The 26,550-nt window shown below is 36.7% G+C and overlaps 1 protein-coding gene and 3 long non-coding RNA genes across 4 annotated transcripts; 2 read left to right on the top strand and 2 right to left on the bottom strand.

The window, feature by feature from the left end:
• Positions 1-1,182: 1,182 nt before the first annotated feature.
• On the top strand, positions 1,183-2,825 carry LOC139971737 (uncharacterized). The gene has a single exon (XM_071978452.1). It carries the CDS (start codon positions 1,461-1,463, stop codon positions 2,169-2,171), a length of 711 nt encoding a protein of 236 aa, XP_071834553.1. The 5' UTR covers positions 1,183-1,460; the 3' UTR covers positions 2,172-2,825.
• Positions 2,826-7,962: 5,137 nt separating this feature from the next.
• LOC139970788 (uncharacterized) lies at positions 7,963-11,032 on the top strand. Its single transcript, XR_011794214.1, has 3 exons — positions 7,963-8,058; positions 8,777-8,997; positions 9,524-11,032. It is a non-coding gene; the product is annotated as an uncharacterized lncRNA (long non-coding RNA).
• Positions 11,033-11,500: 468 nt separating this feature from the next.
• LOC139972154 (uncharacterized) lies at positions 11,501-13,386 on the bottom strand. The gene is made up of 3 exons (XR_011794594.1): positions 12,963-13,386; positions 12,440-12,519; positions 11,501-11,680 (listed from the first exon to the last, which is right to left on the bottom strand). It is a non-coding gene; the product is annotated as an uncharacterized lncRNA (long non-coding RNA).
• Positions 13,387-18,013: 4,627 nt separating this feature from the next.
• On the bottom strand, positions 18,014-20,597 carry LOC139971537 (uncharacterized). Its single transcript, XR_011794415.1, has 3 exons — positions 20,246-20,597; positions 19,220-19,377; positions 18,014-18,130 (listed from the first exon to the last, which is right to left on the bottom strand). It is a non-coding gene; the product is annotated as an uncharacterized lncRNA (long non-coding RNA).
• Between the last annotated feature and the right edge of the window lie 5,953 nt (positions 20,598-26,550).

Below are 26,550 nucleotides of genomic sequence, written 5' to 3'. Positions count from 1 at the left end.
GGCCGCAAATTTTTTTCCCAATCAGGATTGAAATTATTATTGGTCGGAAATGTTACGTCACCACCATTGAAACCTTCACTTTGTGGTTCCCGAATCCATTCGTTGCAACTAAGATATACCCATCCTATTAGTATAGTGTTTATTCAATAGCTTCCTCTATATATGATATAGCCAAACGACATATAATTCAAGACCAAAGTTGTGTAAATTAAACCTTGGTTATTCGCGTACCATTTTTAAAGTTTTAGACAGGAAACATCAGACTAACATCATGACGTTGACAGGTCAATCAACAACAAATATTAATATGTGCAGCTTTAAGTACCATGCATGTTTCAGTGTCGTCAATAAAGTCATTCATGTTTTGACATTTTTAATCCCGTGGACCTTATCATTCTTCTGATTCAGTGTATGCCTTCCAACTTACAAGCGATGGTCACGATTGTGCTAATGTCAAGAGTAATCTGATTGGCTGAAAACTCAGTAATTGCAAATCTGTTTTGGAAAGTTCGCATGCGAGCACCTGGATCCCAGCCGATAAAGGCTTTTCCGCAATGCTCTCGCGATGTGGTCTACGCGCACACTTCTTTCGGTTTTATCCATGTTCTGTCATTTATGTTTTTGCCTTTGAGGTATTATCCACCACGTTTAGATTAAAACTAAGCTGTTTCTTATTTTGGTATTTTAATTTAGTTTGTTGGCATTCATCTGATTGAATGTTTAGTCAATTTCTTAACCGCATCAATTCCTATGCTTTTCGTCCCTTTCATGTTCTGCGAGCCAGAGTGACATCTGCTTCAGCCACTCGTCTCGATGTAATACTCAAAAATAGTGTAGCTTTTCCATGTACTACTTATATAATTAAAGACGACATTTCTCACCATTCTTCAACTTTTAAACTCTCTAATGATCATATTAAATGTTTTTTCTTTGCTTTTGCGCAGACTTTGTGTAAATTTGCTTGCTTCAAAACTGCTTAAAACCATTGGACAGCTTGAGATGCTTTTAAACTTTAAACTGATAGACTCTAGTTTTGAGCAAAGACATTGACTTGATTTTCAAAATTATGACCCTTTGAAACGGTTTATTATGACCATTTCGCACGGTTTTCAGATAATATAATATGTTCAGTCTTGTGCACATCAAATACACGTACATCAAATAAAGCATCAAATAAAGGGAAGAAAAATACCTGGAAACCATGTAGTTCTCTTTACCTTTCGCCAGTCAGGGAAACATATATCATGAATTTTACCTGTGGATAATATTCTCATATGAAAATCTCTCCAGTAAGTTGAATTCTGACATCGCTTCTTATAAGTTGAGCATGACGTTCTGACATCCTGCTTAGGCCCAGCCTATGATACTTCATTTGTATATAGAACCCTTTCCGCGAACCTTAAAGAGGTACGGTAACCTGATCATTATTTTTGTGCCTTGCGGAAATATCGCCCATCAATATGGCTCGACGAAATAGAACAAAATTACAGGAAATGACATCCACTCCTGTTGGAACTGATGAACTGGTCAGCGAAATTATGAAAGAATTGACTGAAAACGGAGATTTCAAAAACCTACTTCAGAACTGCATTGAAAAAGCTATTAACCGTAAATTGAGTAAACTGTCTGAGGAACAAGAACGACAGGAAGCCAAGATCTTTGAACTAGAAAATCAACTTGAAACTGCCTTCAAAGATATCAAAACCCACACAAAATATCTCGCTGATATGAAATCTGAAATTGAAAAAAACTCGGACAAAATGAATGACCTTGATCAATATTCTCGTAAGAATTGCGTACGAGTATTTGGTATAAAAGAGAATGCCAACGAAAAGCCGACCGAACTACTCATAAACTTAGCAAAAAACCAGCTTGGTGTAGACATTACCCCCAGCTCTATTGACAGAGCACACAGAGTAGGGACACTCATTGAAAACAGAATTCGGGCAATCATCGTCAAGTTCCAGAGCCATAAAGATTGTAAGTCATTTATCAAGAATAGACGTAAGCTGAAAGGTTCGGGCATTGTCATCAAAGAAGACCTCACCCACCATAACCAGCAACTACTCAAGGCCACCCAAAACCACGACTTGATAGAGAGTGCTTGGACCTCAGACGGTAAAATCTTGGCAATCTACAAAAAAAGACGCAGGAAAAAGTACAGGAGTTAAAAAGATCAGGAACACAAGAGATATTGATGCATAAACTATTACCACCTTTTCATGCAACAGAGACTACACCGCTTTAACAGTATCTGTGGAGTCCTACCGTGGCCGGATTCTTTTCGTTGCCATATACACCTGTTCCGATTACAATGAACTGGAGTATCCTCATGATGTCGAGTAACATTTCTGCAGCATATATAACAATAAGTTACGTTCTCTGAAATGTTTTCCTTGCAGGCTTGTAAGGCTTGCATATTCGTCTGTTTGTTTTTGTATAGTCGTTAGTTTGTGTATTTTTGTTTTCTATGTCCTTTAGTAATTGTTTTTTTTTGTAATGGATATTTTTCCAGCGGATACTACGGTATTACTATTTGTCAGTTATGTCACGCTTTAAGTCACAATACCTGCATTACTCAACATAAGGATGGTAGTATAAACAACTGGATTTGTAGGACATGTTCTCAATCTAATTTTCCCTTTATTGACGTCACGGACAATGAACTCGCTTCTGGTTTGGGGAATTGTAGTACGCATACAGTTGCTTCATTAACAAATGACACTTCAGTAAATGATGAATGGTATATGGATTATTTTGGCGATATACGTTCGGATATGTGTAAGTACTACAATACTGATGATCTTAATATGATGCCTACTAGTAATTTCAATATTTTTCATGTAAATAGGCGTAGTCTCAATAAGAATTTCAGTGCGATTAATGACTTTCTTTCAACTATTAAACACGATTTTACAATTATAGGTTTCACGAAGACTTGGTTCACAGATGACTTGTCTCCACTCATTAAATTAGATAATTATTCACTTGTTGAGAGTCATCGCTCTGTCAAGAAGGGTGGAGGGATTTGATTATTTATTGATTAAAAATACACATTCAGTCAACGTGATGATATATCAGTATTTAATGATCATGCTGAATGCCTTTTTGTCGAAATAAGAGTTCCCTTCATAAAAGGAGATATAATCGTTGGCATAATCTACCGTCCCCCTAGTGGAAATATTACTTCGTTTAATGATTACATTTACCAAACACTGGATGGTATCACTAAGGAGAAGAAACCTTGTTATTTGTTGGGTGACTTCAATATTGACTTCAATAGGCCAAACTCGTCGGATTTTTTGAATATTTTAGTTTCTTGTAGTTTCATACCCACAATCACCAAACCTACCCGGGTTTCTAGTTCTTCCTCGTCACTTATTGACAATATCTTGACTAACGGCAATTTGGGTGACAATAATGTCATGATCTCCTATTCAGGAGTTCTTATCACTGACATTACTGATCATTTTCCGATTCATTTAAATATTTCTTTTTTACCTACTAAGCATGATCGTACGGATTTTTATGCTCAAGATTTTTCAAATATCAATATTGATAATTTTATTTCGGAAGTATCTGGTTTGGACTGGCATGAAGTTTTCAATGATGATAATGTTAATAATGCTTTCAATAATTTTCACAATACACTTAGTGAAATTTATAATAAAAATTTCCCTATGAAACTTATTAAGGGTAAGAAGACGAGGAAGAAACCTTCCCCTTGGATCACTTCTGGTATCTTGCATTCTATTCGTACAAAAAATATGCTTTATTAAACATATATAAAATTGCCTACCGCAGATAATAAATACAATTATGCACGCTTCCTGAATAAGCTTAACCACGTTCTCCGTATTGCAAAAAGGAATTATTATTTTCATCCTTTTAATGAAAATAAAAACAACATGAAAGAAATATGGAATATTATCAATGGCACTCTACAGACTAGAAAAACCAACCATTTTCCCGATGTTTTCCATTCTAAGGATGGTCATGAAATCACTGATGTTAATAAAATAGCAAATGCTTTTAATAATTATTTTGTTGACCTTGGTCCTTCCTTAGCCAGTTCCATTTATTCTAATGTTCATTTCAGTAGTTACCTAGGGGATTCCAATCCCTCCACTATTTTTCTCTTTCCTGTGACTGAAAGTGAAGCTTTTAATGTCTCAAATTCAATTTTTGCTACTAAGAAATCGGCTGGTTTCGAAAATTTCCGCCCGAACATTATTAAATTGATAATACCTTATATTGTAAAACCACTGACTTATATTTTCAACCTCTCATTTACCTCGGGTATTTTTCCTGGTATTCTTAAAATTGCCAAAGTCATACCGATATTTAAAAAGGGTGACGTTCATTTATTTAGTAATTATCGTCCCATTTCTATACTACCTTGTATATCGAAAATCTTGGAAAGGTTTATTTTTAACCGTCTCAATGCTTTCTTTGATAAGTTTCATATTCTCAATGAAAATCAATTTGGTTTTCGCCCTGGCCACTCTACAGAACTTGCTCTGGTCAATGCAGTGGATAAAATTCATAGTGCTCTTGATTCGGGTGATAATTGTATTGGTGTTTTTTTAGACCTTTCCAAAGCATTCGATACCATCGATCATGGAATTCTTCTGGGGAAATTATCACATTACGGTATTAGAGGTCTAGCTCTTTCTCTCATTTCAAGTTATTTGTTTAACAGGCAACAGTACGTTTCTTTTTCTGGAATCAATTCTGATAATCGTTCAGTTAAGTGCGGAGTTCCTCAAGGGTCTATATAAGGTCCACTTCTTTTTACAATTTACGTAAATGATATTTGCAACGTCTCTAAAAATTGCTCGATTGTCCTTTTTGCTGATGACACTAATATTTTTTCTCTGACAGCAATGTAGAAACTCTTAAAGTAACCATATGTAATGAATTAAATGCGTTTTATGATTGGTTTTCTGCTAACAAACTGTCTTTGAATATTGATAAAACAAATTATGTGGTATTTGGAAACTCCTCTAGAACATTAAATGCTGATTTATATATGAATGGTATTTGCCTTAAAAGAGTCGATAATATTAAATTTCTTGGTGTGTATATTGACTCTCAGCTCTCTTGGAAAGTCCATATCAATCATGTTTGTAAACAAGTTTCTAGAGGTGTAGGTATTTTATCTAAGTTAAAATATATTTTTCCAAGGAAAATTCTGAGATCTATTTACTATAGTATTATATTTCCTCATCTATCGTACTGCTCTTCAGTTTGGTCTGGTACCTTCAATACTAACCTTAATAAGCTTGTCATTCTCCAAAAACGGGCTGTGAGGCACATGACGTCTTCAGCTCCACGTGATAATACCAGTCATTTATTCTCCTCCTTAAACGTGCTCAAGTTCACTGATCTCATTTCTTTAAATGTTCTGACGTTTACTTATCATGCTATGAGCAATCTGCTTCCAATTTCTTTTGCTACCTTTTATACGATTGGTCACTCTATTCACAATTATAATACTAGACAAGCTGGTCATTTGCGTGCTTCTTTTTGTCGTAATTCAAAGAGCATGCAAAGCCTCCGTTATCGTTCTATTTCTTTGTGGAACAATCTTCCGATTAACTTGAAATCTTATACTTCCGTGGCTTCGTTCAGGCGACATCTGAAAAAATTACTATGAAAGCTTTTATTGATTGTATCCGTTGTAAGGGGTGGGAGTAGGTGGTGGTGGTTGGGGGGTAGTGTTATTTGTCTTATGTGTTAAGGTTATCTGTTTTTTTTGGGGGGGGTTCTTCTTTTTTTTAGGTGTTAAGGTTTTCCATTTTCTTTGATAGGAGTACTCTATTCGATTAAGCCCACAAGGGTTTCTTAGTTTACTTCCTTTCACATATTTACTTATTTGCAGTTATATTGTCTTGTTCACCTTGTATTACTATGTGTTAAAACAATAAATTAAATCAATCAATCAATATAATAAAGAATGATATAATAAGCCTAGTATTTAGTCATGCATGTTAGTAGTACCAATGCCACTGTGGATTATAGTTATACTGAACACAAACATTGTCTTACGTTGATATATATGGTGATTTTTTTGTATCATCTTCAAACTGTTTCGGTTTGATTTTACTTTTTAAATTTACAGCAACAAATAAATAAATTAACTCTACTCAAACGCGTACCATTGTACATTCTGCTGCTAGACTGTTTTCTTTTTTTGTGAGTGTAGCAAAGTGGCCTTGTGAAATGTGGTATGTGATGAGCGATGCAGTGCAGCAGCTTCTAGTTGATATTGTAATGAATGTTATGTATACGAACCCCAGCCAAAGGGAGCGAGGTATGCTAATCTTAGCCTTTACCGCGCGCTGGGGAAAAAAATCGCATCCGATGATGGGTAGCGTTTACCTAGTGAAAACTTCTATCTAGACTTAGAGACCACATTACTTTTGTGATTTAGAGTGTAAGTCAATAGGGTTTTTAATGGGCGTATGCTACCATAGTCTGGAATATAATTGGATTTATTCTGGCAAATATGTATGTTTATTTTAATTACGGATGATTAGGGACGTATCTATGTCTCACCCCCCCCCCCCCGCCCCCCCCCCCCCCAACTTGGTAAACCTGACGATAGTTGGAAAATCTGAGTGCGACAGTCGGATTTTCCGAATGTCGCACTCTTATTTACCTAGGCCTATTCATATATTCCTGTGATTGTGAATGACCTAAAAATTGATAAATTTCCGTCAAAATTGACCTTTAATCAGTCATATATACCACGTTGTCCTTGCCACTTGAGAAATTGTATCTCGCGATCCCTATACTCCACCATACAAAACTGCGTATGATTTTGAATATACTCTAAAAAAAATGGCTGAAAGAACTACTGTACAAAATTCCCCAGCTTCAATCGGTTTATTTATGTACTAATTTTGCTATTGGGTGGGTTGACCCTGTTCGCAAGCTTCAAGTAAGACACTCAATGCTAATCTACGGAAGAATCAAAGCGCCATCAACATAAGAAAAACTTTGCCCCATAAGTTGATAATTAACAAGATAAAATATTATCAAATATCAGATATATATTGGATTGCTCAGTTGCTTTAACTTAGCAATTGAACAATTTTCTGAAAAATGTTTAAATGACAACTTATCATATCTCCTCAATTGGACATATATCTGCAAGATCTTTAATTGACAACTTATCGTATCTGGTCAATTCAACATTTTTCAGCAAAATGTTTAATTGTTCACTCCATTCCAAATGCTCAGTTGGAATGAAGTGAACAATTCAACATTTTTTCCCCATGTGAGTGATAAATAGACGCGTCCCGGGACACTTGGATGTGGTGCACTTCAGTGCTCCAGGACCGACAGTTTGAATTGAACATACTTAAAGGTCAAGCGACACGTAGACTTGACTTTACATAATATTAAACTTAACAATTCTTACATTAACAAAAACCCAACACCGCGATTTTTTTCCGTCTCCAAAGGGGTAGAAATCGGTAAAAAGTACTTTTACGTAATAGATTCAGTGACGTCACGGGGGGGGGGAGCGCAGAAGAGTGCAAACTGTATATGTTCTGCGCAGTGCATTGGGTATGTAGAAATCTCAAACTTCTCGAAAATATTACCTTTTTCAGCAGTCTGTTACAAGAAAGTTAAGATTTGGATTAAGATGAAAAATCACAAATTGATACATAAGACATCGAACAAAACATCCATTGACTTCTTTTTTCATAAATTCCTTGCATTTTCTTCCTATCAAGCAACATAAACTCCGCAAAAATCGGCTAGATTGACTCGTTCAGGGAAAGCCGAAAACAAATGACGTCATTTGTTTACCAAGTCGAAAGTTATTACTTATTGCTACCACATACAGTTTCTATACACGCACTGTAGTACGCATATATACACAGCACAGCATAGCTTATACATATCGCGAAATGGCTGCCGGTGGCATTGACACACAGTATTTAGATAGGAAGTTTTTCCCTACATGTTCGAACCGGAGACCAGCGAAGAGGAAGCGGGACCGGACAGCGATGTCGAAATTGATCGTCTTGACGGAATACAACGGTAACGTTACGCCTAGCGTAATATACTGTATATAGGATAGTTGTGTCACTAGGTAGGCCTAGAACCGATAAATGTTTCCTAACTTTGCTCATACTCTTAGCTAGCCAATTTGTTGATGGGGTAGCAAAATTAACATGAAAGTGCGGTCGAGTTAAGTTAAGGAAGTTATTATTTTCCTTAAAAGTTGTGACAGCACATGCCCCAGGAACATGTCACATAGACATATTTCATTTGGTTAGCAGATTGAAGGAGGCAATTGGAAGAGTGCACAACAAATTCAGAGGTGGCCTATTATTAATTTCCTAGCAGTTGTAGTGGCAAATTAGTGAAGTTACCACAAATCAGGGAAAGGGTGGGGGGAGGGAGGAGGTGGCACCACACACCAGCTTTTTGTCATTTCCGCTTGAGCTAATTTCATAACCAGATTTTCTCAATCTAGGGAATGGATTCAGGAGTGGGAAAGAGTTGGAAACGAGGCAACATCGGCCTGTTTTATTTTCCTTTGCAGCATTGTCCCAACAGAGGCAAGACTTCTAAGAAGAGGCTACCCCCTCCTTACTAGTGATGGTACTTGTAAGGAGCTTCAACGGTAGATTGCCCTTCAGAGGTGCCCCTTTTCTATTTTGACATGTTAGTACAGTATGCCCCAATAATTGAGGTCGGTATGAAGTCATTGAATTGGCTCTTTATTATTTGAACTCTTTTGTATTGTTTACAGGTGTCATTGTGGCCAATGTGCTGTGATGCCTACAGCAAGGGAGTGTAGATGCTGCAGCGAAATAGATAAGTTTGGACTGTGATGGATGAAGAAGGTGCTGCATGCATCACCTTACACCCAGGTTTTGAAGCTATGTGCCTGAACCCATTGTTTCTTCAGACAGCCTACTACATGTACCGTCAACAGTATGGTGGACGTGCACAGGAAAACAGGATCCAAGAGTAAGTATAGAATACATTATTTTTGTTGTATACCTTTATTCATTGCTCTGACCTGCTGTTGAAAGATGTAACAATACAGAGGGTGTATTCTTAGTTAAGTTTTGTTTCGTTGTGAAAAGAATAACATTAAGATATAGGTTTGATCAAGAACATTTGTGCCCCATATTCAAAACCTGCTTCTGATTAGGTCATTTTGTCCAAAAACTGGTGTAATGCCCTTGAGGTTAACCCTTATCATGCTGACTGACATAGTAGTCATTAACACTGAGCCATGGAACCAAATGCCACACAAAAAATGTCCACCATGCTTGTGCACGATCCATTTACAAATTTTAGTCCCCGAGATACAATGATCAGTTTGTATAAATGGCATAGCTAGGCTTACTTTAGGGGAGGCAGATTTAGGGGCCAAGCAAATTCTGGAAATCATATAGATATTTATTTTAAAATTGACGTCCCCAGATGGCTACCAAACTTTTGTGTGTCTTCATCTTTTATAGCTGGTTTTCATATGATTATTTTACAGGAAATACAGACACACAGCATACAGACAACTTGCACGGATGAGCTATTAGTTTTTAGGGAAGGAGATTTGTGTTGTTCTCCCATCCTATGCAGTAAGGAGGATTAGAGAAGCTTTACCATCTGAACAGTATGAAGGATTTAAATTATCAAGACTGTGAGAATGTGGACTGTTTATGCCAAGTCATAGTATCATTTCTGCAAAGTTTTATAGAAACAGGGTTCAGTCCTGTCTGTTTTGTGGCTGAATGGTGAACATTTGGAATTCCAGCTTACATTTTTCTGGTTCATGGTATTAACAACAATCTTGGATGAAATTTTACATTTTCAAGTTTGGGAAGTACATAACAGTAATAAATAATAAAAACTCAAGTTAATTTTTTGTATGTATTCTCTCTTGTAAGCAAAGCTGTCACTTCTAGTAGCCTGCCAACAAAATCTGGATGATTGAAATCTCAAATATACTAGGTTAAAATAGAAGAATAGTTTGAATAAAGTACCCTAAACCACTATGTCAATGGGATCTGGAGAGCTTAGGCTTTCATTTTAATAAAAGTGTAATGAGAATCAATCTGAAATTGTTCATTAATCCATGGAATATCAAGGATACTTGATCATAAATGGGATAAAAAAAAATCACATTTTATCCCATGCGGGGAACAAACAGCAAATTTCTGTCAATTCTTTTTGAGAAAAACAAAAAATTGGCAACATGTTTGAAACACCAAAGTTGCATACAAATAGTAAGTCAGCATGAAATTTATATTTATGAAGTCTAAGCTCTCTAGAGAGGAATACTTGTCATTGGAACTTTTTTTTAAATATAATGTTATCATTTAGTTAGTTACAATGGAAACCAGATGTAAGTAAAACTTTAATGTAAAACTTAAGCAACTTCCCTAAAGGCTGGTAGCGACCAGTTAATTAACACTGCTCTGCAGCTGTGCCGAAACATCATGTGAACAGACGATTCACAGAGTCGATTGCTCCCCACTACAATGATACAAAATTAGAAATTGGGAGGCCATCAACTACAGTACTTCAGCAAAGCTTTTGAAATCTGCTTCGGTGTTGTTTTATGGCATCCTCATTGTTCGGATGAACATAGGAGCTTGCAAGTGGTGGGGGCTCTTTTCTGACAGGAACAGGACACTCCTCTCCCAGACTTCCACTTCTACAGAAGTTGTTGCAAGCAGTCAAGAAGTTCCCATACATAATCTGTAGAATAGTAAAGATATGAAGAATAATATAATAATAGTTCATAAAAACATACCATTTAGATAGAGGCATTCCAATCACTCCATTTCGGTCAATAGGCATGGCACAGTTGTCAGTCAAGTCTTTGGATGCCCAACTAAGGCGACAGCTGAGTACACCTCAATTGGTGTGGATACATGGGTCAGGTTTTACCTGACAACTTGTGCCTGAACAATTTCAATATTTTTTTTACTGATTACAACAAAAACCCTACACCTGTTTGTGCACCTAATATTATGGATTATGTAATCTTCAGCAGGATGTGTGGTCATGTCTCAGTAGCTTAACCACTGTTTATGTAGTAAAGTAAACATGTGGACAGAGTAACATCCTGTCCCATCCCCTTGTAATCCATGGTAAAAGAGTGTATAAGATGCAACTTTAACCATTTGTATTCAGTAGCAGATATCCAGCCAAGTGAAGATATAATATACTCTGTTAAATCCAACTACTTGTTTGTGCCTTTATTTCTTGTTCACATACAGCTGTGACAACTCTACCAGATACAGTATGTATATGCTAATTGAAGTAAAGACTGATGGCCTCCACCACACATTCCAGACTGCCCCACAGTGTTGGTGTCAAAATGAATAATGATCCTCTTTCCAGAAAGTTTTGGCACCAATTGATTTTCCAGACTAATCTACTATCAATCTTGAAAATTACGTTGAAGCGTCATCTTTGTCATGTTCAGATGAGTTAACTGATGGAGTGTAATCCGGACTACCTGGCGGTTTTTCGGTGTATCCCGATGTGGATTCCACAGCAGCAGACGGACCATCATCGCCACTGTGAGATGGCCCTGGTTGCTTTGATGGTGTTCTTGTCTCTGTTGGTCCAGTCAGCAACTTCAATGGTGGTAGGGGGACCAGTGAACACTGGACTTCTACATGTGTTACATTCACTGAAAATTAGAATAAACGCTTATTATACCACACACATACAGTAGGCTGCTCTTGGACAGGGGTCAGCTGCCTAGATGTTTCACTTATCTTTTCTGAAGGAGAGCATATCCTCCTACTTTATGTGGCTGCAAAAATATGGGCCACTCACACCATGAGCATTGCAAATGACTTCAGCTTGGTTTCATATAGTATAACTACAATGTAATCTCCCTTCTCTCAGTAACTATAGATGTAGCCTTTATATTTTCCTGTGAAGCCATCAGATATAGCCTCCTCAACCACTCTCGTCAGGCAGGCGGATATGATGGATAAAATACAATGTATATTATCCCCTAGTCTGCCTGCCCGATGTGCAGTTTTAATTGCTATTTTGCTTTCAACGAGTACTGTTTCTAAAATTTTTGCCCCTGTACTCACTTCTGCTATAGAATACTCTATAGATGTATGAAAGTTTTCCATTCTTCCTTGTATTACCCTAGCTTACACTTCTCTACCACATTTTCTCCCCCACCCCCCCTCCCCATCCATCATTCTATTAAAGCCTATTTATGGGGACCTTTCGGCCGTAATACTGCTGCCTCCCTTTTGTCTGGTAGCTTGCCCCCCATATACATGCCTCGATGTTTTACTGGTGGAGATTCCTTGTATCCCATTCAAAACTGACACTTAAATCTTTAATGCCTGTCACCACCCTCCCCTCCCCCATTTCCCAACTGTTTTTCGGTAATATCAAGCACATGTCTATAAGATCATGCTACCTTTAGATGGAGATGTACATTCTGCAGAATCCTGCCTTTATTTTCACTGCAGTTGGTTGGGGAACAGCTTCTAGATTAATCTAAGTATTGAAAATTGGGGAAGAAAATAACAAGGAAGTTATGAAAGTTCAGATAAGAAAGCAGTTTGATATAATTGACAGTACCTGTCACAAGCGTTTTCTCTTGTAACAAAAATTGCAGCCCTACCAACAAAAATGGCAAAATATAAGGATGTCATCTACTGTGAAACATATGAGCTATGACTCTGAGTATATAGATAGGTGGGAGCACGTTATAATATTGGGCAAAATGACATGTAAACATCTGATGCTTGTTATTCTGGATTTTTCATGATGTACCACAGATAAAAGTTACTATAGCCCTAGTCTAAGCCTAACTTTATCGTCGCCGTACCTAATTTAGGGCCTAACTAACTGAACGAAATTAATCAGCCTACTGTAAGTTAGTAATAATACCAAGTTAGTCCTTGTTGTAGTAGGCCTAGGCCAGAAAATACACTTACTCTTTTCCGATCCAGCTTCGCAACTACCGGTCTACTTGTTTCTATATCTCCTCGAGATTTGAAGATACTTTCTCCAAATAGAGAAGGAACGGCATTGTCTTGTAGACGGCGAGCTGTTGGTGTTCCAAGTCCAAGTTGCGCGGATAGGCGATAGGAATCGAAACTTTAACTGGTGAAGGGCGCAATGCACACATAAGATTCGCTCGAAGGTCCAAGCCAATCTTTACTTATAGACAACTAGGCTGGCTGAGTGCACTGGTACTAAGCTATCGCTGTATACAGTGTTTGACGAACACGAAACTTTCTTGTACTGTTGTGCACCCATTCTCATCTGATACTTTGTTTACTGTTCGTGACGTATTGTTTACGGCTTTGATCTCGGTTAGCATATTAGGCATACTTAGTTTTGGTAACACTGGCGGTTCCCCCCATGACGTCATTATCTTACGGAATTAGCTTGGTTATTAACTTAATTAAAACAGCAAAGAAACAATTGTGGAACTCCAAATTTGGAATATATGGTTTTGATATGTAGCTTTTCAATTTGTGTAAGTTTGAAGGAAATCTGTTACGTGTCACTTGACCTTTAAGTCTGCGTTGTGCTATATAAGGAAGGCGTATTATGAATTATACTATTATAATTATTTGTTACGCATTACAGGTTACTACAGTGACTACCAGTTAACTGTTGTAAGTTGTCTGAGAAGGCCCTGACCTTGATATAAGACTATTAACCTGCCACTTTAACATTTGACTTTTAGGGCTGAACCAGTCAAACACAAAATGCCTTTAGAAAGTAAGCACTACTTTACTATCACATTGTTGGATGGTCATAGTTCTAGTGTGACTGAAGGTTATCGTACATATCAGTGCCGAATATGACAACACTTTTTTTTCATTTTGTCTTTACCCTATTAGTGATACAAAACATTAATATGCTCAATATTAATTTTTATTTTACGATGTTAATGATCATACTTTCTGGACAGATTAGTTGGCTTTAATATAAATGTGTTCATTGAGAGTGCGATCAAACTTCTTACTTATGACCAATTAATTTATGAAAATAGTCCTGAATACATATCATGACGACCAAAACGAACAGTGGCATATGAGCCAGGCCAGGACGAGGGTACAATTATTTCATTGCCCCACCCCCACCCACATACCACACTCTTTGAAGCTTTCAATATTTTTTCTTAAGAGTATAATGAAACTGACAATACATAATTCCATATCGCATATTTTTCTTTATAACATATTGTATGATGTATTTAAAAAAAAAACCTATAGTAATACAATCAACCAGTCAAATCTCTCACTGGAGTATACCATTACCCCATAGCAACTATTATAAAAAAGAAAAAATCAGCCCTGCTCCCTCCTATTGTTCACTTCCTTCAGTAACAATTACTGAAAGCAAATAATGTTGCGAGTGGTTTGAAAATTAATAATTAATGTAAAAAACCTGCACCATAAAATTTGAATTTTGCCAGTTTATTATTTGCTTAAAATCACACTTCAATCTAAGATATCGTGCGGTGCAATGTACAAAGGGCTTTGTTCATGTCAAATAAAATCTATAGCATTTAATGTTACATCTAATATCACAGACCAACAAAATGACTGGGAACTTTTCATTGACTTCCTTGATCAAATTGATAAGCCAACTTATGTCAAGGTACTATTTCCTTCGAATTCTTGAATGAACCCAATCCAATTATTAATTGCTAGGCAAGTTTTTCCAACCCTTGCTTCAACACTGTTTACAAGATGTGCGTGTGTGCGAGTACACACCCCCCACACACGCGTGTACACACGCCATATGACGTTGCAGATGATGTCGAAACTTAAAATGTATGGTTAACTTGAACACCCAAGGTCAAAATAAAGCTTGTAATATACGTTATGCAAAGTTTTAGATGTAAACGGTTTGTAAACGGTCTCGGGAGAAATCGCTTTCTTATATTTGTAACCGGATCATGTCCCGCTCGTCGCCGGTCGATATGTTCCACTATTGAGAGAGGTATTTTTTTTAATTGTGTATTATCTATAAAAGTCTTTGTTTTGTCACATTGCTAAACAATTTTAAGTTAGTAAACTAATATTATCTACGAGATTATTGAATTTAACCTATTCGACCTTTCACCGTTGTTAACTCGACACCAACCTTTACAATGGTATGATCCAAAAGACGGTTACCTCTCTATGTTCCGACGTCTCTATGTTCCGACAATACGAAATTATTTTTGGACTCCTAATTTTTTTTGACCAACATGTTTTTGGACCCAATTTTTCGGACCCAACTTTTTTTCCCCTACATTTTTTGTACCAACAGGTTTTCGGACACAAATTGTTCGGACTTTTGATTTCTGAAAAAAAAGAAAAACGATTTAGGTCCAAACAAATTTGAGTACAAACAATTAAAATTCGGGTCACAGGAATTTTTCGGTAACAAGCACTATTTGGGTCATAACAAACTTTGGTCCTTTTTTTTCATGAAATAGTCCCCCAAAAATAATTTGGTCCGAAATAATGTGGGTCAAACAAATTTGAGGCCCCCAGCAAAATTTGGGTCCGAACAAATTTGGGAATCGATTGATTACGTCATATTCAACAAATATAACGGCCTGCGCTTTGATCTCTACACAAGCGTTATACACATGTGTTACAACAGGGTACAGGTAACTCTTTACATTTATCATGGCGTAGATATCTCGTCAATCAAAACTAGTTGTAACTAGAAAAAGAAATAGGTAGCGACTCGGGACAAACCAAGGCGAAAAGAAATCATGCAATTTGCAGTAAATAAGGGAAAAACATAAGGAATTTTCGGCTAGAGCGTTGCCAAACAAATGAAAAATTTGAAGGGCAAAATGGAGAACACAGCAATACGTAAGAAAATTAATTTATGATTAATATATTCAGATATAAATTGAAACGATTTAACATAATTTCAAAAAATCAAACGTGGCCAAATACATAAAATCAAAAAGACATTTGCTGTAGCATAAACGTAAAGCTCGAAAATATATATTTTGTTTGTGTATTTTTTCTATACGGTTAGGCATAGTGTTGTTACGAAGGAAACACACGCACATACATATCATGTTTAATGTGTGTCATGGTTGTCTTAAAAGACTGTCCCTTATCGTTTTCAACACATCATAATCAGCTGACCAGTATCAGCAATGAGTTCACTCAATCGGTTTACACGACATGGTGTATTTCAGCAGGGCATTGACAGCTATAGTTTGGCAAGTCCAGCCCCCCGGTTAAGTGGAGCACAGTAAAAACAAAACAAGAAACGTATTGCATCAAGAATTCTTCCTAATATGTATCCTTCATTCTGTTCATAGATTTTCTCTCACATGTCAATGCGTAATTTTGATGTAGGCCTGGTTGATAAGGTTGTTTTTAAATGTTGAACGTAGTACCTAATGAAGGATACTCACTAGAATGAATCTTGGGGGATACTATAAATTTGTAACATTGATCAAACAAGCTAAGTTGACTATGTGAACACAGTGATTCGATATGCCATCTTGCCAACGTCGATGTCATACTACCCAACAACGACAATCTAAAGTTTTAAATCTTTGTTTGAAAAAGGGTTCAGTGTCTTACGATGAACAGTCTCTATATCCCTCATAATATCGTTTATATGCATATCCTAGCCAACCAGCATAATTTGTTACTGAATGATGTAAAATATAGGACACTTTTGTCTTTGATGTATGTTTCTGGCGTTATATGATACACTCTTAAAATTGTTGGGCAAATTATTGCCCAACCTGGGCAATTATTTACACAACCGTTGGGTCCGTATGCCTCCTGGTTGATATTGGGCAAAAAAGTGCCCAACTAAGTTGGTTAATGATTTTGCCCAGCAAACGGTTAAATAAATACCCAACACCTTTGCCCAACACCTTTGCCCAACGCCTTTACCCAACAATGTTGGTCAACGATTTGCCCAATGGTTGTGTAAAACCTTTTACCAATGGATTTTTCTTTACCCAATGATTCTTGCCCAACAGCTAGTTAAAAATAATAGTGGTTGGTTAACTAATACAATACCAACATTAGATTGTGACATTTTTCATACAACTGGGTTTATTTAATAGGTTATAAAGCTTAAACAGAGAATGATAAAGAACAAACAAGTAATACATGTTTTTCATACTTTTATTTTTTTCTGGTCTTTGCCGACTTCAGATTGTTCCTCCAGTATGAATTCTCACAGCATTCAGTGCTTGACCTCTATTTACCTAGTTAAATGATCTTTGACTTCCATCCAAAGCAATAATTTCATAAACTCACAATGGGGATAAACACATATCAACAATATTAAAGCTGACAATATTAGCTATCCATATTTTGCTATTGTTTACTATATTCAGTTCTTGAAATGTGTTGACCACAGAAGACCTCCTGTATGTTGACATCAACTACACAAGGTACAGGTGCAACACACAATCATGTACAGCTTAATGTTGGTCTCTTTTAAGCAACTCTGGTCTTAATAAGTGAATATAATATCACTGATAATTTCCAACATATAGTCAATTGAAGCTAACCATTTTATGTTTTAAACAAGGACACACAAACCGAAAAATATTGATACACCATTGTATCTGCAATTGCTATAACAAGGAGCCAAGGCATATTTTGCTAACATTTTGATTGTGCTTAGATGAGTGATGAACTGTAAAATTTAAACATCTTTTCAAACAAAAGCCAAATGGTTACACATCCCACATTGATTCTACATACTAGAAATAAAAGCAGCTTCAAGATCACAATTATAAGTGATCATAGGGACACTGCTGGCACCTGATCTGTTAAACACACAAAATTAAATGTTTGTTTGATATACCAACCCTGCCTCAACCTTTCACAACTGTATACAATAACAAATCTACCCCCACCCCCCCCCCCCAACAAAAATACAGATTTTTTGTAGGTACAGTTTGCCAAGGCAAACAGTTACTATTTCCCTTTAATATGTAAATATATATGAAACTAAAGCAACCTTAAAATGATTTTGCTTACTGGCTGATCGTCTATGAATGCTTGAGGGCAACTAGTCACCGTAGTAGATCCGCTTTTCTTTGCCCGTCCTCGAAAAAGCAATGGCAACAGAAAGAAAGTTAAGTTCTTCTTTTCATCTGTAAAAGAGATTAAGGCAAGAAATGAGAATGCTTGCAGGTATAAACGACAAAAACATTAATAAGGCACACTATAGTCTGACCATATAAAACTTCAAGGACTGAGGATAAAATTCAAGGGATCTACACCGCCCTAAATGTGCTCCACAACTTTATGCTCATACACATTAATAACAGCAACATGAAAGTTAATGTGGCATGTGTACTCATAGGGGACCTACACATTTGTATTAGAAGACTTAATTACCTACCCTACACACTAATTTCAAGCCAAATTGTATAAGATTTTGAAGGGAAAAAATGAAAAAGCCCATAATATGTGCTAACCTTTCATTGACACAGTCGTACTAAAATCTGAATACAATTGTCCAAAGATTTTTGGAAAAATCAACTTCTAGACGTTTTAACATGTTTAATCTTCCTGCTCATAAAACATCTTGAGAAGAGTACACAACACAACAAGCTAATTTCTTTTCCTCAGCATTGGAAAGGTATACACATAAGGAATCCATCTCATTGGCCATTTTCAAGTTTGTGCTTATCGACAGTAGAATTAATCCAAATATTATATTCAATTGAGCATTAATGAGTAAACAAGGCTAATAATGAGGTTTTCAGTCATTACTCCTGCTGACAAAAAAACATTTCACTTGTTGAGAAATCAACAGGAATTATTCAAACCCTATGTGGAACCTACAAACAACACTGATACATGTCCAAGTGACTATCATTGAGTTAATATTATAACAGGGCTGGGTCTCACTTCAACCACACACAAACCCGAACGCGACTACAAATAAAATAGTAGCCAATTAATCATATTGAGTGCAATGTTTGGAGAAAGTTTGCAGAAACGTTCAGAAGCCACCATTTGACATTAACCAGCTGATTTGGTCCTTTCAGATCAGTTGATTTTGATAGATTTTTAAAAAGTAACAAACCACCAAAAACATATTTTGAAGGTTAATCCAAATATTGACCCATCTTTACAGACATACTGGAAAGAGAAACTATATTGTCATGGCATAAGCTCTGAATGAAGCTAGCTATGAATTCACAGGCCATGACTATACAATAAATTTGGCTTACCATTAGTCAGTGCATCCAACGTCTTCTCTAAATGCAAAAAGTTCGGCCAGTTTGGGATGATCGCCTGTATAGCACAAAATGTCCATTGTGAAATATCCCACTCTGTTGTATAATTTGTTGGCAGTTGGTTTTTGTAATAATTCGAAGTCCTGTTCTACCTGTAGGAAAGAGAAAAATATGCAAACAGCATTATAGGCCTATAACATTACTAGCGCTGATGTTCTATGCTATACTAATATTATTATAGCCTAGAACTCATTAAATGCCAGGCCTAACTTAGGCTACTTCGAAGTTCGAAAAACCCTCGAAGTTCGGACACCCCTAACGAATGCATAATTTCACCACGGCACAAATACAATAGGATCAATTTGACGAAACCTATGAAGCGCCCTTTTTTCTAACGAGAATGTTTCTTCTGCCATCCATAGTATCATTTTAAAAGAAGTGTGTACAAATACAATTCTGGATCATTTTAGTGCTAAAGTGTTCGGACTTCGAAGGGTCCATTATGATACTACTGTATGTACGTACTACTACTAGCATTAACAACGTACGTGTAAGTCTAACATTAGGCCTAAGTTATGACCGGCTAGGTCTAACGTTAAGCTAATAAGGGTTCATGTGGTCATTTGCCGTATTAAACTTAAAAGAAAAAAAAGGGAGTACAATTTATGATTTACAACGAAAATGTGCTACAATGAAACGTTGTCTAGCCAAGATATAGGCTAGAGAGACCTGGTGCATACGCATAGCTTACCGTAAGTTGACAAGGATCTGCATTACACAGGCGTTCGCAACGTTAATACAATGTGAGTAACTTAGGCCTAGTTACACACTTGCTACAAGCTAGCCTAACGTAATACAACTATGCTGGAAATACAATTAGTATTAGTAGCCTTTACGTATGCCTGGTATAGCCTACATGTAGCACCGAGAAAACGAACGATCATTCGATACCACTGATATGTAGAGATCGCAGTGTTCGATGCACACACCAAGCAGAGGATTGTTTTTCTTTACGCTCACCTTCAAATGTAGCACATAACTCTGGCATTTCCCACCTCTTGAGTACTGCGCTAACAAATTCGTCAGCCATTGTGTAAGTTATAACACGTTCACTATATACGATCTACTCATGATGCATGCACATCGCGCAGAGTACCAGTATAGTAATGGCGCAAAAATGCTGGTTTTTGCACAACATTGGGCAAATCAAGCTTGTTTGCCCAACAGAAAGTAACAATAAACTACATCTTAATTTTTGCACAACAAAGTTTACCCATATCAGTTGTGTAATTTCTTTTACTCAGTTGTTGGTTAATATTTACTCATATTGAGCAATGCTTTGTTTGCTCAACCAGTTTTGCCCAACAGTTTTTAGAGTGTATATGACATATGCTATTGTGTCTTCAAAATACAAACCAACAGTGAATCATATATTTGACTATGTTGTAATAAAAATAGACCTACATAATATTTGAACGATACCAACGTATATCTCCTTAAATATGCAGTCCTAAACATTCAGGATAGTCGGGGCTAGATGTAGCTTACCTTGTCGTACATATGAATATCTATACAGGTATATGAATCATTCGATTAGAAAAGTTGTTTTCTTATATACCCCTTAATAGTACGATGCTCATTTAAAGAATTCACACGGTCACGAACTTATGAGTATTCAAATTCAAGTTAAGGCCTCAGACTAACCTTCACATGAAGGTGAGTCTAAGGCCTTAACTTGAATACTCATAAGTTCGAGTTAACTTCCTTATGATACCGTTAATGATGACAAAGAAGGTATTTTCACTTGCTCCTCTCGATATCAATGTGTAGTTAATTTTTTCCCATCCTTTTAAATCATTTAAGTTTTTTTTTTAAAGAAAAGTCAACCAGGATAGAGTCGGGGCAAGAAAGAACCACTGTGACTGTGACCGTGTGATCATTGTAAGGTGTGTCTCAATGTTCCAGTACATGGGGAACATAATGCTACACATTATCTTAGTAAAATGTGAAAACCTACAGTTAACTGTAACGATATGTAACCGTGAAACATGTTTGCTGCAGGCTAACAAACAGAACCTAGAAACTTAGACTGGTAAACTCGACACGCCATCAGTTACGTTTGAAATATAAACTATTAACAACGTATTCATACACTTGAAAACTCTGCATTTGCTGGTGATTTGTTTGAAAGGAACTGTTTCTGTGGGGAAAATGAATTATGACATTCCGGTTGACAAGTTTGACGGGGTAAGCAGTATGAGTATAGCACATTTCTGCCTGTATCGACATTTACTTCAGGGGTCAAAAACTGTTAATGTTAATCGCAAATATATCGTCAAAAATTGTTGCTGAAACAAAGACTCGTCCCGAGTCTATACAAATACATAAAATGTAATTTTTACATGCAACTAAAATTCGAAAACTATACAATAAGAAACATTACTCTTATTTTTTCTATTAAATAACAGTATAGGCACCTTTTCAAACCAAAACAATTGAAACATGCAATTAATTCTTCCGATATAACAAAACCCTTATTTAATACATATGATAGTCTCTGTTTCAAATTGGCATTCATCTAGGCCGCTTTCTAGTGGATTGCATAACATCCGAATTTAAATCGTTAGTAACAGGGATGTGTTCTTGACCATGATATCGGTCAACATCAAGTTCATGTAGCTCATGGAGAATGAAATCAGAGAAGCTGACGTCGGTGGGTGAGAATAGCATGGTTTTAGTTTATTGTAGTGCACCAGATGTTGCTTTCCCGTATCCAGTCTCTTGATATGATAAACTGCACCGGAAAGTGTTTTGGTCATCGAACATGGCCATTGCCAGAAACTTTGTAGTTTAGGACCTCTTCCAGTCTTTCTTGCTGGAACATGCAACCCACTTTTATCCCCAGCGGCATAATAAAAAAGGCTGACCGCATTGTTGGGCATCGTATAACTTCTTCTGTCTGCATTGCACGGCACCTAAGTCAGTCGGAAAGCTGACCTCGCGACCCTCAATATTTTCAAAGATTTGTTACGTCACGATTTTTAAATATTTAAATTTTACCCGCGAAATGCTGTACACAGAGAACAGAGTGCGAGTGTAAAATTCTCGAAGTTTCTGAACTGTTTTTCGCTAAATAAATATTAAATAGGACGGGGAATGACTTACCTTTCCATATATGAAAGTAAGAGAAGGTTTTATCGAAAACAGAATGGTGAGACTTACCGTAAATTTACACCTACGTCAAGGGCCCTTCACCACGCACAGATAAAATTTGGTCGTGTAAACTGTTTACTCCGTGAACATAAATACAAATACCAACAAAAGTTTCCTTATGTAATTGTTATCCATTAGAGCACTGTTTCCGAGATCAAAATTATCTGGGACGGCCAGTCACAGATCTTTTGTCAACGACGGTACTACATCGTTCACATCGCGGCCATCTTGTCACTTACTCTCAGGGAGCACAGCTCAAAGATCACCCTCAGTACCCTTTGACCATAGCCAATGCGTGTTACTGTAGGAGGGTGACGGTGTCACAGGATGTTAGCACCAATCAAAATAGATCTTAAAGAAGGTTTGGGTTTCAGCCAATCGCTGCCAAGCACCCCTAATCAAGATGTCTGCGCCCATAGATGTAAACAAAGTGCAAAGCGTATACGAGAAGAATGGCGACTTCCAGCCCGACTTCAAGCGTGTATAGTCAAGTTGAAGGAGCATCGAAATAGAGAAATGGCGAGCGGTCGATTCGGGCGCTTCAAAAGTGATGGAGAAGTCCGAATTTCGATATAGCCTACCTATAATTAGTAGTCGGCATAGTATTAACTACTGTAGTTCTACTAGTAGTAGCATGGTGGGTTCATAATTGACGCACTTAAGGATTTGATCAACGATGTCTATCAAGGAAAAAACCAAATCACTCAACTGTGTGTGTTTTTCATATGTGTAGTTCCTCAGAAATGTTATGATCTCAAAATATTTAAGATTCTGTGCTTATGCACCGTACAATTGAGCAGAATTTGACCACAAAATGTCTGCCGTGTCAAGTTCTTTCATACCCCTAAATTGACACATCCTTCGATAAGCTAACTGTACTGTAGGCCTTATTATACATCCATTGACTTTAGATGCTGATTGTTATACTCTGAGCCTCTAAGCTCAGACAGGTCAGGTCCCAGAGAGAGGTTTTATCATAGGTATTGTTGGTTACTTTTAGGGTGTAAGATTTCCAAATGCTAAAAAAATGTGCAAAACTGGGGGGAAGGTGTTATTGTTAAAAGCTTAAAAAATACCACAATTTGGTCAGCAAATAGCTAACATGGATTCAAACTCATGAAATATGTAATTGACTGCAAAAAGTTTAGGTGGCCTGCTGTATCGTTGCTAGTAATAATTGAAGATGCGTCAATTACGGGGCTGGGTCAATTATGAAGCTTTTACTATACTACTACCACTAGGCGTAACTGTATTTTAGGAATGTAACTGTGTTAGCGTTACTTAGGCCTGCAAACTGTACTGCCAGTGTCATGCACGGCAATTCACTCTGGTATTTTAATAATTATTAGTACCCTAGGGCCTAGGATCAATACTTAGCTTTGTACTGGTGGATCCAAGGGGGAGGTGTGTCGTGCTTACCCAAAGGCGATTCACAATATGTCTAATGCCCCATTGTTTGTCCTATATGTGCACTGTATAACAATGTGCAGCGTATTGTCTGCAATTTTGAAAAATATAATATTATTACCAAGTACTCACTCCACATGTTCTTAAGCACTAGGCTATACTGTACGTATTTCATGGACTTTTGCGGATGAAATTGGCAGCCCTCAGTTTGTAATGACTTTGTAAACTGCAGTGATTGAAATCCTTGTTTGGACAGGGTATTGAGCTATTTTAATAAAATTGTGACAGGTGATCAGCATGAGATCCAAGAGAACTTCATATGTCATTCAAAAGCATGACTATCTAGTCTGGCCTTAATCTTTCCAAAGATGGTTTCCTGACAACACACCCTGCAGTAGATGTCAATGATCGTTAACATGCTGATAAAATAGGATAGTAGGATAGTAGTAGTAGCAGTAGAAGCACAACCAAAAACATTGGAAAGTAAAGCTGCACTCAAAGACACACAAAATATTTTGCATGGTTCCATGACTGGTCTATGAAAGTTGCCATCATGATAAATAACAGTATGTCCATGATGGATGCCTCCTATGGACAAAGACTCTGGAGCGAAATGTTGTTATTTAATGGAGTGGCACCTGGTTAATGGAGAGCAAGCACAGTGTATGTAAAATACTGGTGTAAGTCTGAGCAACTGGATATTTGAAAGACTCCCCCATATTGGAATGTAACTTTTAGCTCGAACCAGCTATGCCACTTGATATATTGTGACTCAGCATCTTCACTCTGTCAATCTATCTAGCTGTTATCCATCTGTTATTCATCTTTCTACAGTACATTTTTGAAGTAACTGCTGAATGGGCAGTGTGAAAACCCCTCATAGCACTGCAACTGTATGACAGCCTTTGGCTTAGCCATCCTTTACCAACTTTAAACCCTGCAGTCTCGTGTTTGAGGCAAGTGGGATTGCTTGACAAAAGATTGAACTAAGTTATGTAGACAGCTCAAAATTGGCATAATACAATTAGCTTCCTACTCATATTAACATGTAATAGATCAAGGTAGTAAGTGTGTTCACCATGTCTGTGCTAGCAGCGTTTGTATTTAGGAATTCTATAAAATTATGTCTTTTTCTTTCACCTTGACACATGATGTGGTCGAGTACTTATTTATGAATCAAGTAGAGCCTTGTTTACAGGAAACCTGCAGCATATCATACAACATGCCAGTTTCAGGGTTTGCAAATCACTCAATCTTTTGGTACACTGTATATGACCATTTACAGTGGTAACTTATCAGTAGTATTAAAATAGCTATACATATTTAGGGTTAAAATTTCACAACTTGAGTGTGGTTTTAATGGATTAGCTGTATTACATTTATCTATAGTTGTTTAAGTGCTCTGGAAACTCTTTTTGTGATGGATTTTTGTGAAAGTTGGATGCAATTTCCTCTGCAAGGTCACAATTGCAACCACAAGCATTTCTCTGGCAACTAGAAATGTTCATCCTCTCCGTTTAGTCACTGGGCCGGTGTTCGTTCAATCATCTGTTGGCAAAATTTTCAGACATTGTATGAGAAGAAATTCAATAATTTTACCTATGGCAGTGAGCAAAACTTTTGCCAAAAGTGTGCAAAACTGGCAAATACTTCACACAAAATACCTGACATTACACTCATATTTTCATGCATATTGTGTTGAAACTTTTTATCTTTTCATTTTATTTATGTCAAGAGACATGCTGAAGGGCATAAGAAGCCTCATAGAGAAAGTTTCATGGAGCAGTAGTAGCAGAAAGACATGACAGTAATCACATGGAGACTGATTTGGCTGGACATTCCAAATGAAAATAATAATTTAGTTTATCAATTTATATGTCTTTCACCAGCCATGATTGCTAATAATGAAGGCATACTGTGCATACCTGAGAAGGCAATGGGTTGGGAGGAGGCATATTTCTTGGTTTTGCAGGTTTATGTGTATGTAGTTGTTTAAAGCTGCAGTATGGTATAATGCAGTTGAACCTCATATTGGGATAAGTTAAATACTGTCCTTGGATACAGTTAGTATTTTACCTTTGCAGACATTCTTAGATGTTTACTCCTTTAGGTACTGTAAAACTTCATAGGATCAAGCAAATGATCCCAATAACTATAAAAAGCAACTCAATGTTATGATTGATCACAATTCAAGTCAATTGAGAAAGCACTGTATGCAAGCAGAATAACAATTGGAATGGTTGTTCAATGATGATAAAAAAGGGGTGTAGCAGAAAAGGTTTGTAGGTACACTGTTAAAAAAAATTCTGATAAATTACTTTTTTTGTTTGGTAACGCAGTTTCCAAACAAATCCTGTAATTTAACAGAACATCTGTTTTAATAATTTTACATTTAAAAACTGTTTATTTTACAATCCATTTTGTTTTTCAAATTACAGAAAGTTACTGTAAAATAATTTTACAGCCCTTTCTGTTTTTTGCACAAACTGTTTGGAGTTGTAAAATTACAGTAATTCTGTAAATTGTTAACGTTAATTTACACACTTTTTACGTTTATTTACTGTCAGGTAGTGATATTCAACAGGTACCTACTGTTTTTTGACTAATAATTTACATAGAATTGCGGATTTGAAATGTAAAATAACTTTACTCTGTATTTCAAAACATTTCGTTGGTGTTATTCTACAGGATCTCATGTATAAATT

The sequence above is a fragment of the Apostichopus japonicus genome, chromosome 8 (assembly GCF_037975245.1).
Source record: "Apostichopus japonicus isolate 1M-3 chromosome 8, ASM3797524v1, whole genome shotgun sequence".
In the NCBI taxonomy this organism is placed as follows: domain Eukaryota; kingdom Metazoa; phylum Echinodermata; class Holothuroidea; order Aspidochirotida; family Stichopodidae; genus Apostichopus; species Apostichopus japonicus.
The sequence above is the reverse complement of the archived record's forward strand: the minus strand, read 5'-3'. Positions and strand labels throughout refer to the sequence as shown.